At 35.7% G+C, this 14,446-nt stretch overlaps 1 protein-coding gene across 1 annotated transcript in view; it reads right to left on the reverse strand.

Annotated features, from left to right (window-relative positions):
• The window catches only part of LOC129280386 (tyrosine-protein kinase fyna-like), a 35,644-nt gene that overhangs the window by 14,631 nt on the left and 6,567 nt on the right, over positions 1-14,446 (reverse strand). Inside the window, exons 3-4 of the mRNA XM_054916414.2 lie at positions 10,687-10,780; positions 4,718-4,816 (exon numbers count right to left, since the gene is read on the reverse strand). Of these exons, the coding sequence (XP_054772389.2) occupies positions 4,718-4,816; positions 10,687-10,780 (193 nt within the window). The remainder of the gene's footprint in view (positions 1-4,717; positions 4,817-10,686; positions 10,781-14,446) is intronic.

Consider the following 14,446-nt stretch of genomic DNA (forward strand, 5'->3'; position numbering starts at 1 on the left):
TTTGGGGGGGGGGGTTTAGATGGAACATTTAAACTCAATAATAAATTTATTTATCTTTTTTATGGTCAGAAGAAAGTGGCTGACAATTTCCATAAAAAAAGCAATAAAAAACAAAATGTCATAACAAGTGGAATGCCTCTGGCGGTCTCACCTGCATCACGCGATTCAATATAGCAGCAGTGCTGACTTTGAAAACTACTATAACTCGCACAAGATGTTCAGTGATACTTGGTTACTTTTATGTCCACGTTTTATGAACTAGAGTACACTTACAGAGATATGATGGTAATTCAACAAATACCCCCAACATGGCCAAAGTTCATTGACCTTACATGACCTTTGACCTTGAACATGTGACCTAAAACTCGCACAGGATGTTCAGTGATACTTGATTACTCTTATGTCCAAGTTTCACGAGTCAGATCCATAAACTTTCAAAGTTATGATGGTAATTCAACAGATACCCCCATTATGGCCGAAGTTCATTGACCTTTGACCTTGGTCATGTGACCTGAAATGTGCACAGGATGTTCAGTGATACTTGATTAATCTTATGTCCAGGTTTTATGAACTAGACCAATATACTTTCAAAGTTATGATGGTAATTCAACAGATACCCCTTGCGGCCAAAGTTCATTGACCCTAAATTACCTTTGACCTTAATCATGTGACCTGAAACTAGCACAGGATGTTCAGTGATACTTGATTAACCTTATGTCCAAGTTTCATGAACTACTGTAGGTCCATATATTTTCTAAGTTATGATGACATTTCAAAAACTTAACCTTAGGTTAAGATTTTGATGTTGATTCCCCCAACATGGTCTAAGTTTATAATTGACCCTAAATGACCTTTGACCTTGGTCATGTGACATGAAACTCAGGCAGGATGTTCAGTAATACTTGATTAACCTTATGGCCAAGTCTCATGAACTTGGTCCATATACTTTCTAAATTATGGAAACACTTCACTCGAAGCTTTTACATGTACATGTATATTGAATGCACAATTTGTGATCATAAATGGAGGTGCTATACTGGACTGGATTGATTTCAGTTCAGAAAGGGAAATTGAGACAGGAAATACTTGACCAAACTATAAAAACACAAGCAATTTTAATACTTACACTACATCTTTGTTTAAAAAAAAATGTCTGTCTGCAAGTACATACATGTACATGTACATGTATGCATCATGCTTGACTCCACTATTAGATTTTGGAAACAATACAAAAGAAGCACTGTTCAGTTGTTATTCATAAATAAATATTTTATTTGAATTTGCACAATTAAGTTCATTACTGTTGTTTGCCATCCTGGTGGGGTAGATTTTATGATATATTTACTTTTGGGTCGTTTTCAAGCACGTACGGTATCATTAGCATTAATGGGAAAATGTTCTCTGTGAGTGGTATTTTATAGGTTAAAAGCTGATGCCCTTCTGGCCTTGGATGACGTACATGTAGGTGCCCTTTTAAATATTTTTTTCAAATTTGTATGCTGAAATATATAGTTAAAAATATGCCCTTTTTAAAAGTGTAAATTAAATAAAAAATAACTACTCGTAGTACACACACTGTAGATATTGGTTGTCTAATGTGACAGATTTCCACTGTATGCTGTCTGTATCCTCTCAGTAGATCAGGAAGTTCTTTACAATATTGATTTGTTTAAATATTCACAGGAAAATGTGTACATGTATGTACATGTATAAACAGAATATAATTTAATTTCTTCCTTCATATATTTTTTTTAATCTTAATGTAATTTGACCTCAAGTTTTCTTTTCCCCCTTTCTACTTCTATCCTTCTCCCCCCTTCCCTTTTTCTCCCTGATTTTTTTTCCTTAATACTGTAATTTGTTGTCTAGTTTTCTTCTCCCCCTTTCTTCCTCCATGTATTTTTCTTCTTTTTGTCACTTGTGGTTTTCTTCCCCTTTCATATTTCTTCTTCTTTTTCTTCACCTCCTCCTTTCCCTCTATTTTTGTATTCTTTAATACTGTCATTTGTTGTATACAGTATAAACAGAATATAGTTTAATTTCTTCCTTCACATTTTTTAAATCTTACTGTCATTTGACCTCTAGTTTTCTTTCCCCCCTTTCTACTTCTATCCTCCCCCCCCTTCCCTCTTTCTCCCTGCTTTTTTTCTTCTTACTGTAATTTGTTGTCTAGTTTTCTTCTCCCCCCTTTCTTCCTCCATGTATTTTCTTCTTTTTGTCACTTGTAGTTCCCTTTCATATTTCTTCTTCTTTTCCTTCTCCTCCTCCTTTCCCTCCATTATTGTATTCTTTAATATTACTGTAATTTGTTGTATACAATGTAGATTTCTCCTTCCCCATCCTTCTTTCAAACCCTGTTTCCCCCCTCCTTTTTTTTACCGTCATTCATTTTCTTTTCCTTTTTCAAAAGATTCTCATTCTTCATCTTCTTTCATTCCTCCTACCCCTACTTTCTTCCCTCCATTTTTTCTCTTCTTACTCTCATTATCATTATGCTTTTTTTTTATATAGTTTTCTTCTCCCCTTTCTTCTTACTTCTTCTCCTTCCCCTTCTCCTCCTCTTCTTCCTCTTTCTCCTTCTCCTGTTCTCATACTTCTACCTCTTTATCTCCTCCTTCATCATCATCTCTCCCCTTCTTCATTCCCTTCCTCAATCTAAATTGGAGTTCAATCACATTGAATTGGGGAAGTCTACAGAATATTTTTCTCTTTGTGAATTCCCATACAAGGCCTACATGTGTTTCCTGACATGAATTTTTGAGAAGTAACCTTTGAAATGAGGAAGGACTTTAACTCATAAAGCCGGACATACATTACATGTCCTGATGAATTCCTCCCTTGAAGAGGTACACGGCTATTTTAACGAGAATCTGATTTTGATCCTCAAATTGGTGACTTTCAATAATAAGCTTTAAAATTAATTTTAATACTTTAGAAGAAAATAATTTAAAATTTTCAGGCTGATGATGAGGTTTGAATAAAATGTTACGCTCTCTTCATTATTTTTGTCTTTTTATAAGAAAATAAATGATATGGATATAACATGCATCACAATGAATAGAGCAAACCTTTATTTTTTGCCAATTTGCATTGTTAAAGAGTGATTTTGTTGTTTCGATTGTGTTGCCAATTTAGAGCATGTAATGATTACAATGGTTTAACAAAACTTTTATTCAGGAATGGTATCATACTGCATACTGTACCACATACTGATCTGGAAAATGGTATCATTCTATTTTCCCCTTTCTGATCATATTCCATGTGATTGGTATTAACAGAAGTTCTGTAAAATGGTGAATCCCATCACCCCATGTTCAACAAGGATAAAATCAGATTCATAACTTCAGACATCTGACAATTAAACCGGAGTGAGGGGGTACAGGGGCAATTTCAGTGAGGGTGCTGTATTCGAACCCCCTCCCCCCAAGCCATGTCAGGGACTTTTTATAACCAGGTATGAGATGTAAAACCCGGGAGGTGTGTCACAAAGACTATTTAAAAAATCTGACTAAAAAATCCAATAAACATCAAGTTTCGTGAAGTATTACCAACCTGGTCAGATTATGCTAAAGAGTTGCATTCCAAAACTGTCCGATTCAATGAGATTACACGTTGAAATATTACATGGCCAAAGGCAGATACGAATGACATTCACCGATCCCCATCACCTTCAGATTACTGACACTACAACTACTATTCAATACATGTACATTATATCCAATAATGTACTCACTCTTCAGCATCTATGCTCTTCACAGGAGCTATATAGTTTAATACTATTAAAGGATGTACCCCTTTACACCAGCCACAGTCGACTTTGCTAACCACCAACTAGTACTACATGTACTATTCAATGCATTATATTCAATAATGTACTCACTCTTCAGCATCTATGCTCTTCACAGGAGCTATATAGTTTAATACTATAAAGGATGTACCCCTCTACACCAACCACAGTCGACTTTGCTAACCACCAACTAGTACTACATGTACTATTCCATGCATTATATTCAATAATGTACTCACTCTTCAGCATCTATGCTCTTCACAGGAGCTATATAGTTTAATACTATTAAAGGATGTACCCCTCTACACCAGCCACAGTCGACTTTGCTAACCACCAACTAGTACTACTATTCAATGCATTATATTCAATAATGTACTCACTCTTCAGCATCTATGCTCTTCACAGGAGCTATGTAGTTACTAGGGATGTACCCCTCTGCTCCAGTCACTGTTGATTTAGCTAACCACCAACTAGTACTACTATTCAATGCATTATATTCAATAATGTACTCACTCTTCAGCATCTATGCTCTTTACAGGAGCTATGTAGTTACTAGGGATGTACCCCTCTGCTCCAGCCACAGTCGACTTTGCTAACCACCAACTAGTACTACATGTACTATTCCATGCATTATATTCAATAATGTACTCACTCTTCAGCATCTATGCTCTTCACAGGAGCTATGTAGTTACTAGGGATGTACCCCTCTGCTCCAGTCACAGTCGACTTTGCTAACCACCAACTAGTACTACATGTACTATTCCATGCATTATATTCAATAATGTACTCACTCTTCAGCATCTATGCTCTTCACAGGAGCTATGTAGTTACTAGGGATGTACCCCTCTGCTCCAGTCACAGTCGACTTTGCTAACCACCAACTAGTACTACATGTACTATTCAATGCATTATATTCAATAATGTACTCACTCTTCAGCATCTATGCTCTTCACAGGAGCTATGTAGTTACTAGGGATGTACCCCTCTGCTCCAGTCACTGTTGATTTAGCTAACCACCAGTCTCCATCTCTGCATACATTGGAAGTGGAGGAAAAATAAGAGAAAAGGGTCAAAATATTAAAAACATTGGTAAGCACTGATTTGACTTTAAAACTTCTGAGCTGCATGATGCGCAATCTAAGCGCCTTCACCCAGTAAAAACTATCAGTGATCAGTGATTTTTGGACGTTATCGAGAATGGTTGTAGCCGTGGCAAGAAATTTGCTCCTGCGACAATTGTTCCAAGTTTTATTTCACCTGAGATGTAGGATCAGGGTTGCAATAGTGTTTTATGTCAATACCCAGGGCTCGACACTAGCGCCGGTCCGACGGTCCCAGACCAGTAAAAATCACTGTCGGGCCAGTAGATTTTCAGAAATAGCAAGATTTACTGGTCCGACATGACCAGTAAAAAATATCATTGTCGGGCCAGTAATTTTTCCAAAAATAGCAAGATTTATGGGTCCGACATAAACAGTAATAAAAACTATTGTTGGGCCAGTAACTTTTTCAGAAATGGTCAAATTCGCTAGTCCAACATAAACATGAAAAATATTCCATGACTCAAATTGCGAACCATATGTGCATATAACTGTTTTGTGAAATTAAGCGAAACTTTAAAATGTCATAACTTTTTTATTTTACATTATTTTACAAATTTTCAATGTTATGCTTGTTGGATTTTTCTCTTTTATTCAAATCAACTTTTTGTTGGGGTGGACTTGTCCTTTAATTTGCTATACATTATTATTTCTTTGATTGATTTTGAAGACTGAAGGGTTATTTCCCGTCTTTAGTAGAAGGTTCCTGATTTGAGTGGGCTGGCTGCTCGATAAATATCAAGTTGACCGCTGCAAAACATATCCTGGTTGACACCCAATTACAATGTATGTACAAAATATAGTCTACAGAATTGAAACACTGCTAGCGATGCATGAATGTACAGTCTGGAAAATACAGACTTTATGATAATATAGGGGAAGTTTGAACCGACATTGATTTGGAAGAAAAAGGGGAAGTTCATATATCAATAACACAGTTCTCATTAAAGAATACATGTATGTACATTTAAAATTAAAGAAATATATACATATATATTGATGAAGGATTTACGAAAGTCCATGGTACAAAAAGTGAATGATGATATTTTCAAAACTTTTAAATCGTTGATGTCACATGACAGCAGCTAGCCTCCTTCCATGAATCATGTGACTGATAATAATTCCATTTGCAATACTCTGAGAAAACTTGAAAAGCGATTTTCAAGGCACACTCTTTTAATATACATGTACAGCTACCACTGCCTACATTGTACTACTTTACGTCAAAGATCTTCAAAGTATTTTCAGTCATCAAGAACCATTAAAGGAGAATGAAACCCTTGAAACCAGCTGAATCCATATCAAAGAGAAAAATCAAAGAAACATATTGTTGAAAGTTTGAGGAAGATTGAATGAATAATAAGAAAGTTATGAGCATTTGAATATTGAGATCACTAGTGCCATGTAGATCCTCCCATCGGCAATGCGACCAAGATCTGTGATATCACACACGTACAACTCCCTCATTACTTTAGTACTTATTTATCTTATATTCTCACTTTTATAGAGTCTATCACAAGGTGAGGTGTTCTCTTTATGAGATGACAAGTACAGAGGTTTCACAACATTATATCATTGGTGAATCGTTTGTCATTTGATTAGAATGAGCAAAAAGAGATGTTTTGGGGTATATTTTCAGTGTCCAAATGGGAGAGTTGTACGTGTGTGACATCACAGATCTTGGTCGCATTGCCAATGGGAGGATCTCCATAGCATTAGTGATCTCGACATTCAAATGCTCATAACTCTTTTATTGCTAGTCCTATTTTACTCAAAGTTTTGTTGATCTTATTCTTTGATTTTTCTGCTTTCACAAAAGCTAACTTGCTCCAAGAGTTTCATTCTCCTTTATTAACAAGGCATATTAAAGCAATGTTGTGTCCCCTGAGGGGCCACTTCCATTGACGAGTGGATACCATGCTCGACCGTGGGGTCTCGAAAAGCACCCTGAACACGTATTTTCCATACTCTGAAAATGCACCCCTTAACAAGTATTGGCGTGTGAAACCCTACCCTCAAGTATTGGAAACAAAACGATACTATTGGCAAGTGAATTGAACCCCTAAACAAGTACAGCGATATTTCAATTATAACATGTCACGTACGTCGTTCGTCGGTTTTACCTTAACCTACATCACTGGATTTAAATGTAGTACAGCCCCACCTCCCACACATTGCGCAAATCGTACTTCTAAACACGTAGTGTTGACTCTTGGGGCAAAAAGTATATCCTTTTATAAAACATTTTAGTCTTAATTTTTTATACCCTCGCAAATTTGACCCTTAACACGTAGCCTTCCTAGCGAAAATAGATACCCTTTTTTTCATAATTTTAGTGTTTTCTGACACCTTTATTACGTTACGTACGTAACGTGCCCATCTTGAAAAAGACATCCTTTTTGCGTGTTTTTTTGGGTCGCGCATGGTATCCACTCGTCAATGTAAGTGGCCCCCCCGGGGTTGTGTCTCGCCCAATAGTGAAAGTAACCAGAAATATTGTGATTTGCGAGGGCATGCAACAGAATCGTATCAAAATTTCATTGTAAAATAACTGGGATGGAATAACATTTGTCATATTAAGAGTCTTGCACATAAACTTTAATGTTGACCTCAAAATGACCTTTGACCTTAATACCATGTGACCTCTGAACACAATAACATGCAGGTCTCCTAAGTACAGCTACAACCCAAGTTTGGTTCAAAAGTGACCTAGGCTTGGGGAGTTATGTCATAACAATGACCTCAAATTACCTACATGTATAACCTTAATACCAAGTGACCTCTGACTGTGCAATGATATGCAGGTCTCCTCAGTAAATCTACAACCCAAATTTGGGTGAAAATTGAATACGGTTGCAAGCGTACTTGTGTGTCATAAGAGAGTCTTGCATGTAAACTTTAATGTTGACCTCAAAATGACCTTAGACCTTACCATATTGACCTCTGACTGCACAATAGCATGCAGGTCTCCAACATGTTAAACATGTATCTACAACCAAGTTTGGGTGAAAAGTGACTTGAGTTGTGTGTCATAAGAGTCTTGCATGTAAACTTTAACGTTGTCTTGAAAATGACCTTTGACCTTACCATGTGACCTCTGACTGAAACATTACATGCAGGTTCTCGAAATACATCTACAACCGAAGTTTGGGTGAAAATGGCTTACGGTTGCAGAGTTATGTGTCATAAGACAGTCTTGCACATAAACTTTAACGTTGACCTGAAAATGACCTCTGACCTTACCATGTGACCTATAACTGCAGCATTACATGCAGGTTCCCTATACATCTACCATCCAAGTTCGGTTGAAAAGTAACTTACGGTTGCGGAGTAATGTGTCATAATGTTCGTGATGGACGACATTTGGATCCTTTAGTCTAGCCTCACCTCTGGTGGGCAAGACAAAAATGGTGAATTAATTCAAGTCACATCCAGCAGCGGCTTGCATGTAAAATCATCAAAATCAAAATTTTAAACAAAAGTACTTAAATTTGAAATTCCTTTGATGGATTTTTGTCAAACTTTCATTACGGTAATGTTTCTCTCATTTTTTTTGCTAAGTTTGAAGCAAGCCATTGAGATTACAGCAAATTTTTCTCTTCAATGCAAGTTTGAATATCTACATGTAGATACTACACGTACATGTAGCTCTTCCTGTTCTCAACATCCCTATCCTACATGTACATGTATCAAGACAAAATATTGACTGGCAAAAAAATTTGTTTGGACCAACTAAAAGCTATCACCGCAAGTCCATAGCACTGTCTGCATGTAGATTTGGACCAACAAAAACACCTGGTACAATCACTCATGCATGCATGACTTGTACTTGGATTTGGGCCAGTAATTTTTGCCGTCAAAGTTTCTCTTTTTTTTTTGCTGTGATGCCAAGCAATTTTTATACCTTTTTAAGGTTTGGATCTTTGCTGGGAAGCGGTACAAGACAAAGCTGAAACCTACTATTAGTGTCTAGCACTTTGTAGTATTATTGAAAACATGTAATTCACCTTTCAAGCTCCAAACTAATAGCCAAGACTGAGTACATTATTTATTAAATGCCCATTGGATGTTTTCACTAAAATGTCCTTAAAAACAGAAAGTCAGAATGGCTTAAATTCTCGACCTGTTTTTTATGTAGAACAACAACAAAAACCATGTTGGCATATTTTGTTTGTTTAAACAAAATGTTTCTTGCAATAAATCATCCTGCATGCACACACCCTGAGTGTAACAAGAGGATCTTGAGAAAATGTATAAATCACATTACTTTCCAGTTTATCAGGAAATGACAGTACAATCTTACTCAGCTCCTGTAGTCTGCAAATTCAGACCACTTGTGACAAACCTGGGATCGTGACTGCACCTTGTTTAACAGAGCAGAAATGACTTTATACATGTATCTGTATTACATTTCTAAAGTTATACACTATAAAGTTCATCCATAAAAAGAAAAGGATTATACAAAACTATAAGTTTAGCAGCTTCACCAACACTCTCTCATACTGTAGCTAAATGCTGGTTGAGCATTGATGGTAAGAGTAAAGTCTCTGAGTGAACACTACCGGTAACCACTACAGGTGTAGAACTTTTCCATGCACAAACCCTTTTTTTGGTTAAATACAAAGAGGTCTCAACTTTCATACATAATGCCCTGAGCTAAAGGTCTATACAAATGTGAACATACATGTACATGTACAATTGCATTTTTACATTCACACCTTGAAAGAATAGGTTTCTGTCATGACTCACTTGTTTAAGTTAATTTATAGGGTCTGTGTCTATAGACTAGCCATCCATGCCTGACAAGTATTGAATTCAATACAGGAAAATCAAGCGATCTTTGACCCAACAAAGTTTGGAATTATGTGGGCGTTTTTATCTTTCTGGTTGGGAGGGAAATGCTTAGACTGTCGTGATGTCTTTTCTGGGAATTTCCCTTCTTTTCATGACAAGTGGCAAATATTAAGCCTACTTTTCTACAAAAAAAAATTGCAAAAAAACTTTTAAGTATAATAATTAATCATTCTCTGTGCACCATACATGTAATTGTATTTCAAAAGTTCCATACTCCAAAAAAATCATTTTCTTTTTTTTCTTCGCAATTATTAAAGAGAATTAATTATGTTTAATAGAGCAAGTGGGAATGTCCCGACAGCCTTGCTTGCATTACGCAATTCAATAATAGCAGTGCATCTTCTGACACTAAATTGTTCTATCTTGTTCTTTTTTTCTCTCTTTTTAATAACCCCTTCAAGATCAGTGTTGCATGTACATAGTAAATGTTCATTTTCAGGATAAATTAATATTGACATGTCCCAGGTAGATTATGTAACAGAATAGGTAAACACTTCATAACTGGTAACTAAAATGGAGTTTGAGGAAGGACAGAATGATTTCATGTTCATAAATCTTGTGACTTACAGAGTGTGAAATCCACTCTGTAGAGTGCTCAAAGAATTATGAAGTGAATAAAAAGGTCGTTAAAATATTTTTGAAGGACTCAACAGGGATGTCTTCAGGAAGTGTATTCCACAGTATAGGGCAGGCAAGCGCAAATTTAGGATCCCCCAGTTTGTGAGACTTTTGGAACAACAAGCAAACCAGATATTGAAGAGCGTAGACACCTGGTTGGTATTTACTGTAATTGATAAAAGACCGTACTCCGTCTTGATTTTTGCAATGATCTTCTGTTCATTTCCACCCCATAAACTCTGTCCGATTGCTTGCAAAATTTGGTTTATCATAGTTTTCACCTCCCACACATAAATGAAGCATGGATGCCCCTTAATGCATACTTACGTGTTATTTAGAATCTCCAACTTCTCTCCTTTCTGGAATGAAAGATCATCGTCTGATCGTGCCTCATAGTCATAGAGGGCGATAAATGAAATGACTGTGCAGGTATTAAACAAAATGGAGAGAAAAAGACAATGAGTTTTGTTAACATTGCTCCAGACGATGAGCTTTGTTAAAGGACAAGTCCACCCCAACCATTAGTTGCTTTGAATAAAAAGAGAAAAATCTAACAAGCATAACACTGAAAATTTCATCAAAATCGGATGTAAAATAAGAAAGTTATGACATTTTAAAGTTTCGCTTAATTTCACAAAACAGATATATGCACATCCTGGCTGGTATGCAAATGAGGAGACTATGACGTCATCCACTCACTATTTCTTTTGTATTTTATTATATGAAATATGAAAAATTCTAATTTTCTCCTCATTGTCAAAGTGATACAACGATTAATTCCCCCCTGAACATGTGGAATAAGCATTGTTCAATACTATATGGTTCAGTCAAGTCGGTCCTTATTGTCAAAGCTGAAAAAATGAAATATTGTATAATTCAAACAATAAAAAACAAAAGAAATAGTGAGTGATGGACATCATCAACTGTCTCATTTGTATGTCACTGAGATGTGCATATCACTGTTTTGTGAAAATAAGCGAAACTTTAAAATGTCATAACTTTCTTATTTTACATCTGATTTTGATGAAATTTTTAGCGTTTTGGTCATTGGATTTTTCTCTATTTATTCAAATCCTCATTTTTCTGGGGAGGACTTGACCTTTAACATTGCTCCAGTGTAACCTGTCTGTAGTGACGACCAAAGGAAAATGTAAAATTAAGCATAAAGTCAGGTGATGACTGTAGTGGTAATGACTCTTAATCTGCTTAGAAACAAAAGTGGGAAGTTTTTTGGTGGTCAATATACATGTAGGCAGATGGCTGCTATGCTTGACTGTATGTACAGTAAATATATATCAACAAATCGCAAACTGGGTACATATTTGGTCACTCAGCTAGACTCATTTTTTTGTGGCACTGATGAAATATTCTTTGGAATATCTTATGCACAGAAATGTAAATGATATTTTAAATACACATGCTCAAATTCCTGTAAAAGTACATGTACATGTATGGATATGGGCCACGTTTGAAGTTGATTTAAAAGAGTTCTTCATCTAATCGCAAGAGTCATGTATCATGTACATGTATGACCTCTTTGATCTTTGACCCCTGACCTTGAGAAAATGTGACCATAGAAACTTTTAATTTCAGGTAATTAATTATTAAAGATGCTTAACATGTACACAGGCAGCGTTCGTTCTGCTCCATTAAGTGTCTTTTCCCCATTTAATTTCATTGAAGTTACTATTAGATATTTAATGTTGTTAAATTGTATCGTTTTTATAGTTTCAATCAATACAAACGTTTTATTAAATCAATCCATCAAACAGTTCTCTTTCAAAAAGAAGAATGGAGTACCGATTGGACCATCTACATGTATGGTTGGCAGAGACACACACAAAAAATACACTTCGGTTCATTCTGTAGGAAAGGCTAAACAATGAAATGTCTTGCTTCCTCATCCTCTTACATGTACATGTAATAAAGTACCGTATTAATAAAACCAAAAACACTAAAGGTGTATTGAAGTGAACCTATATACATGTATACAGTTTTTCCCCTTGGTATTTTATTCAATCACTCGTAGTGAAACCCTACATGTATACAGACACAAACCAGAAATCTGAATTCATGCATATTTGCTTTCTGCGTGTACATGGGTTTGTATCATTTACATTTTCAGCATGTCAACAAACAATCACGATCGTTCTTCAATATAATCATGAAGGGGGTGCATGAGTAGGGGAGACCGGGGTTAGTTGGAACATTTTTTACAAAAATGGCTGTAAAATCCAAATAAATTTTATTCGAGAAACAATCAATATATCAGCTTGAAGCATATATCTAAGGGCTTCAAATGTGCCCCATAAAATTTTTAACTCTATTATGGTTACTAAAAAAATCCACCTTGAACAAGACCATCGCAAACGTTCCAACTTACCCCAATACGGGGTAAGTTGGAACATGGTATGGGGTAAGTTGGAACACTGCATGGTCAATTAAGAATCATACTAAAACTACTTAAAACTGTAATATGACATGGTTTTAGCCTATTTGCTTTATTTTTTCAAGTTCAAAATATTTGAAGTATGGATGTGTTGAACTTTATGTTTTCTATTATACAGCCACTCACGCAAGCAGACTGTGTAGTAGAATTCCACATATTTGGGTGCGTTTGATTTTACATGCAATTAAGTGTACTATCAGCAATTTCATGTACTTCTGCATCAAATTTACAAGACAAAAATAATAGTTTTTTTTTCATTAATTAATTATGCAAATAAGCATATAATTTATTTTTTCGCCTTTAACTATTTATTAAGCTAGTAGAATGCATATTTTTGGTGAGAGTATCAATTTTCACATTTATAACAAATATCCACCAAAAATTGCAAAAAATATAATTTATTATGTATTTTTTGTTTTTTTATTTGTATTTCTTTGTTTTTCCGAACCTTAGTTTTTTTCCAATGAACTTTGTCGGGACTCTTTTGCGATCATAAATAGCATATAATAAATCTATTTGAACCAACAAGAGTAAAAAATAATCATACATTTATGACTTTTGGTTGAAAAACACAATTTGCATTGACCTTGTACATGGAATCACGTTTTTGAGCAATTTTGGGTCCGACATGCAGGTACAAAATGTTGCGTAATTTCGAAACCGCGCACACAGGCATCGCAAATTTGGTCTCAAATGATGCGCAAGACTTGAAAGTAAAAATTGAGCAAGCAGTGTAGTCAAAAAATTTCGCGCGACAGCATAGTGACCACATTTCTCGCGGGGGGCTCAAACTGACCCCCCCCCCCCAGTTTGATAACCTTGGGTTAATGTTGCATTAGGGGCCTACAATAGGCCTTAAATGCACACTCAGACCTAACTGATAAACAAAACAAGCATGGTATACAATACATGTTCAGAAGAGAGTGAAATACTTTATATATTTTTATTCATAATTATGTTTGGGGTAAGTTGGAACATGTTCCAACTAGCCCCTTCAATTGTGTTCCAACTAACCCCGGAGGCCCATTTGACGTTTATAAGCTTACAGCACACAAAAGGGACTTCATCATGGCATATTAATAACCTCATTTTGTAGCTTGGCATACCCCCAAACTGGCCAACTTGATCTAGGCCCTACATGTATAAACTTCTCTGAAATAATATAACATTTCTGAAAGAGAAAAAAATTACTCAGAAGGTCAAAAAACAAAAATTCCTTTCTAACTTCACCAGGCTTGTTGCACATGTGTTGTCTGTAATATGGTGGATGGCTGTTGATAATGACAATAAATTGAGGGCAGTATTGCAGAAATTTATTTAAAGACGTTAAAGAAAATTACAATGTTTCAACTTACCCCGTGTTCCAACTAACCCCGGTCTCCCCTACATACATGTACATGTACATGTATGTACTTCTAGTCTCCACTCTACAAGATACCGTAATCTTTTCATTGCATTCACAGGTCTACTGTGATAATTGTACAAAGTTCTACACAGAATTAAACTTCATATTATTCATCAAATCATGTGAATTTCACCTAAAATGATTGATTACACGTCATGATTGCTTTAATTCAATTGGAGAACTTGATCATCGTATTTTGCCTGTTGCTTTACATGTATGTACAGGACTGTCAG

The sequence above is a fragment of the Lytechinus pictus genome, chromosome 17, assembly GCF_037042905.1.
Source record: "Lytechinus pictus isolate F3 Inbred chromosome 17, Lp3.0, whole genome shotgun sequence".
In the NCBI taxonomy this organism is placed as follows: Eukaryota; Metazoa; Echinodermata; class Echinoidea; order Temnopleuroida; family Toxopneustidae; genus Lytechinus; species Lytechinus pictus.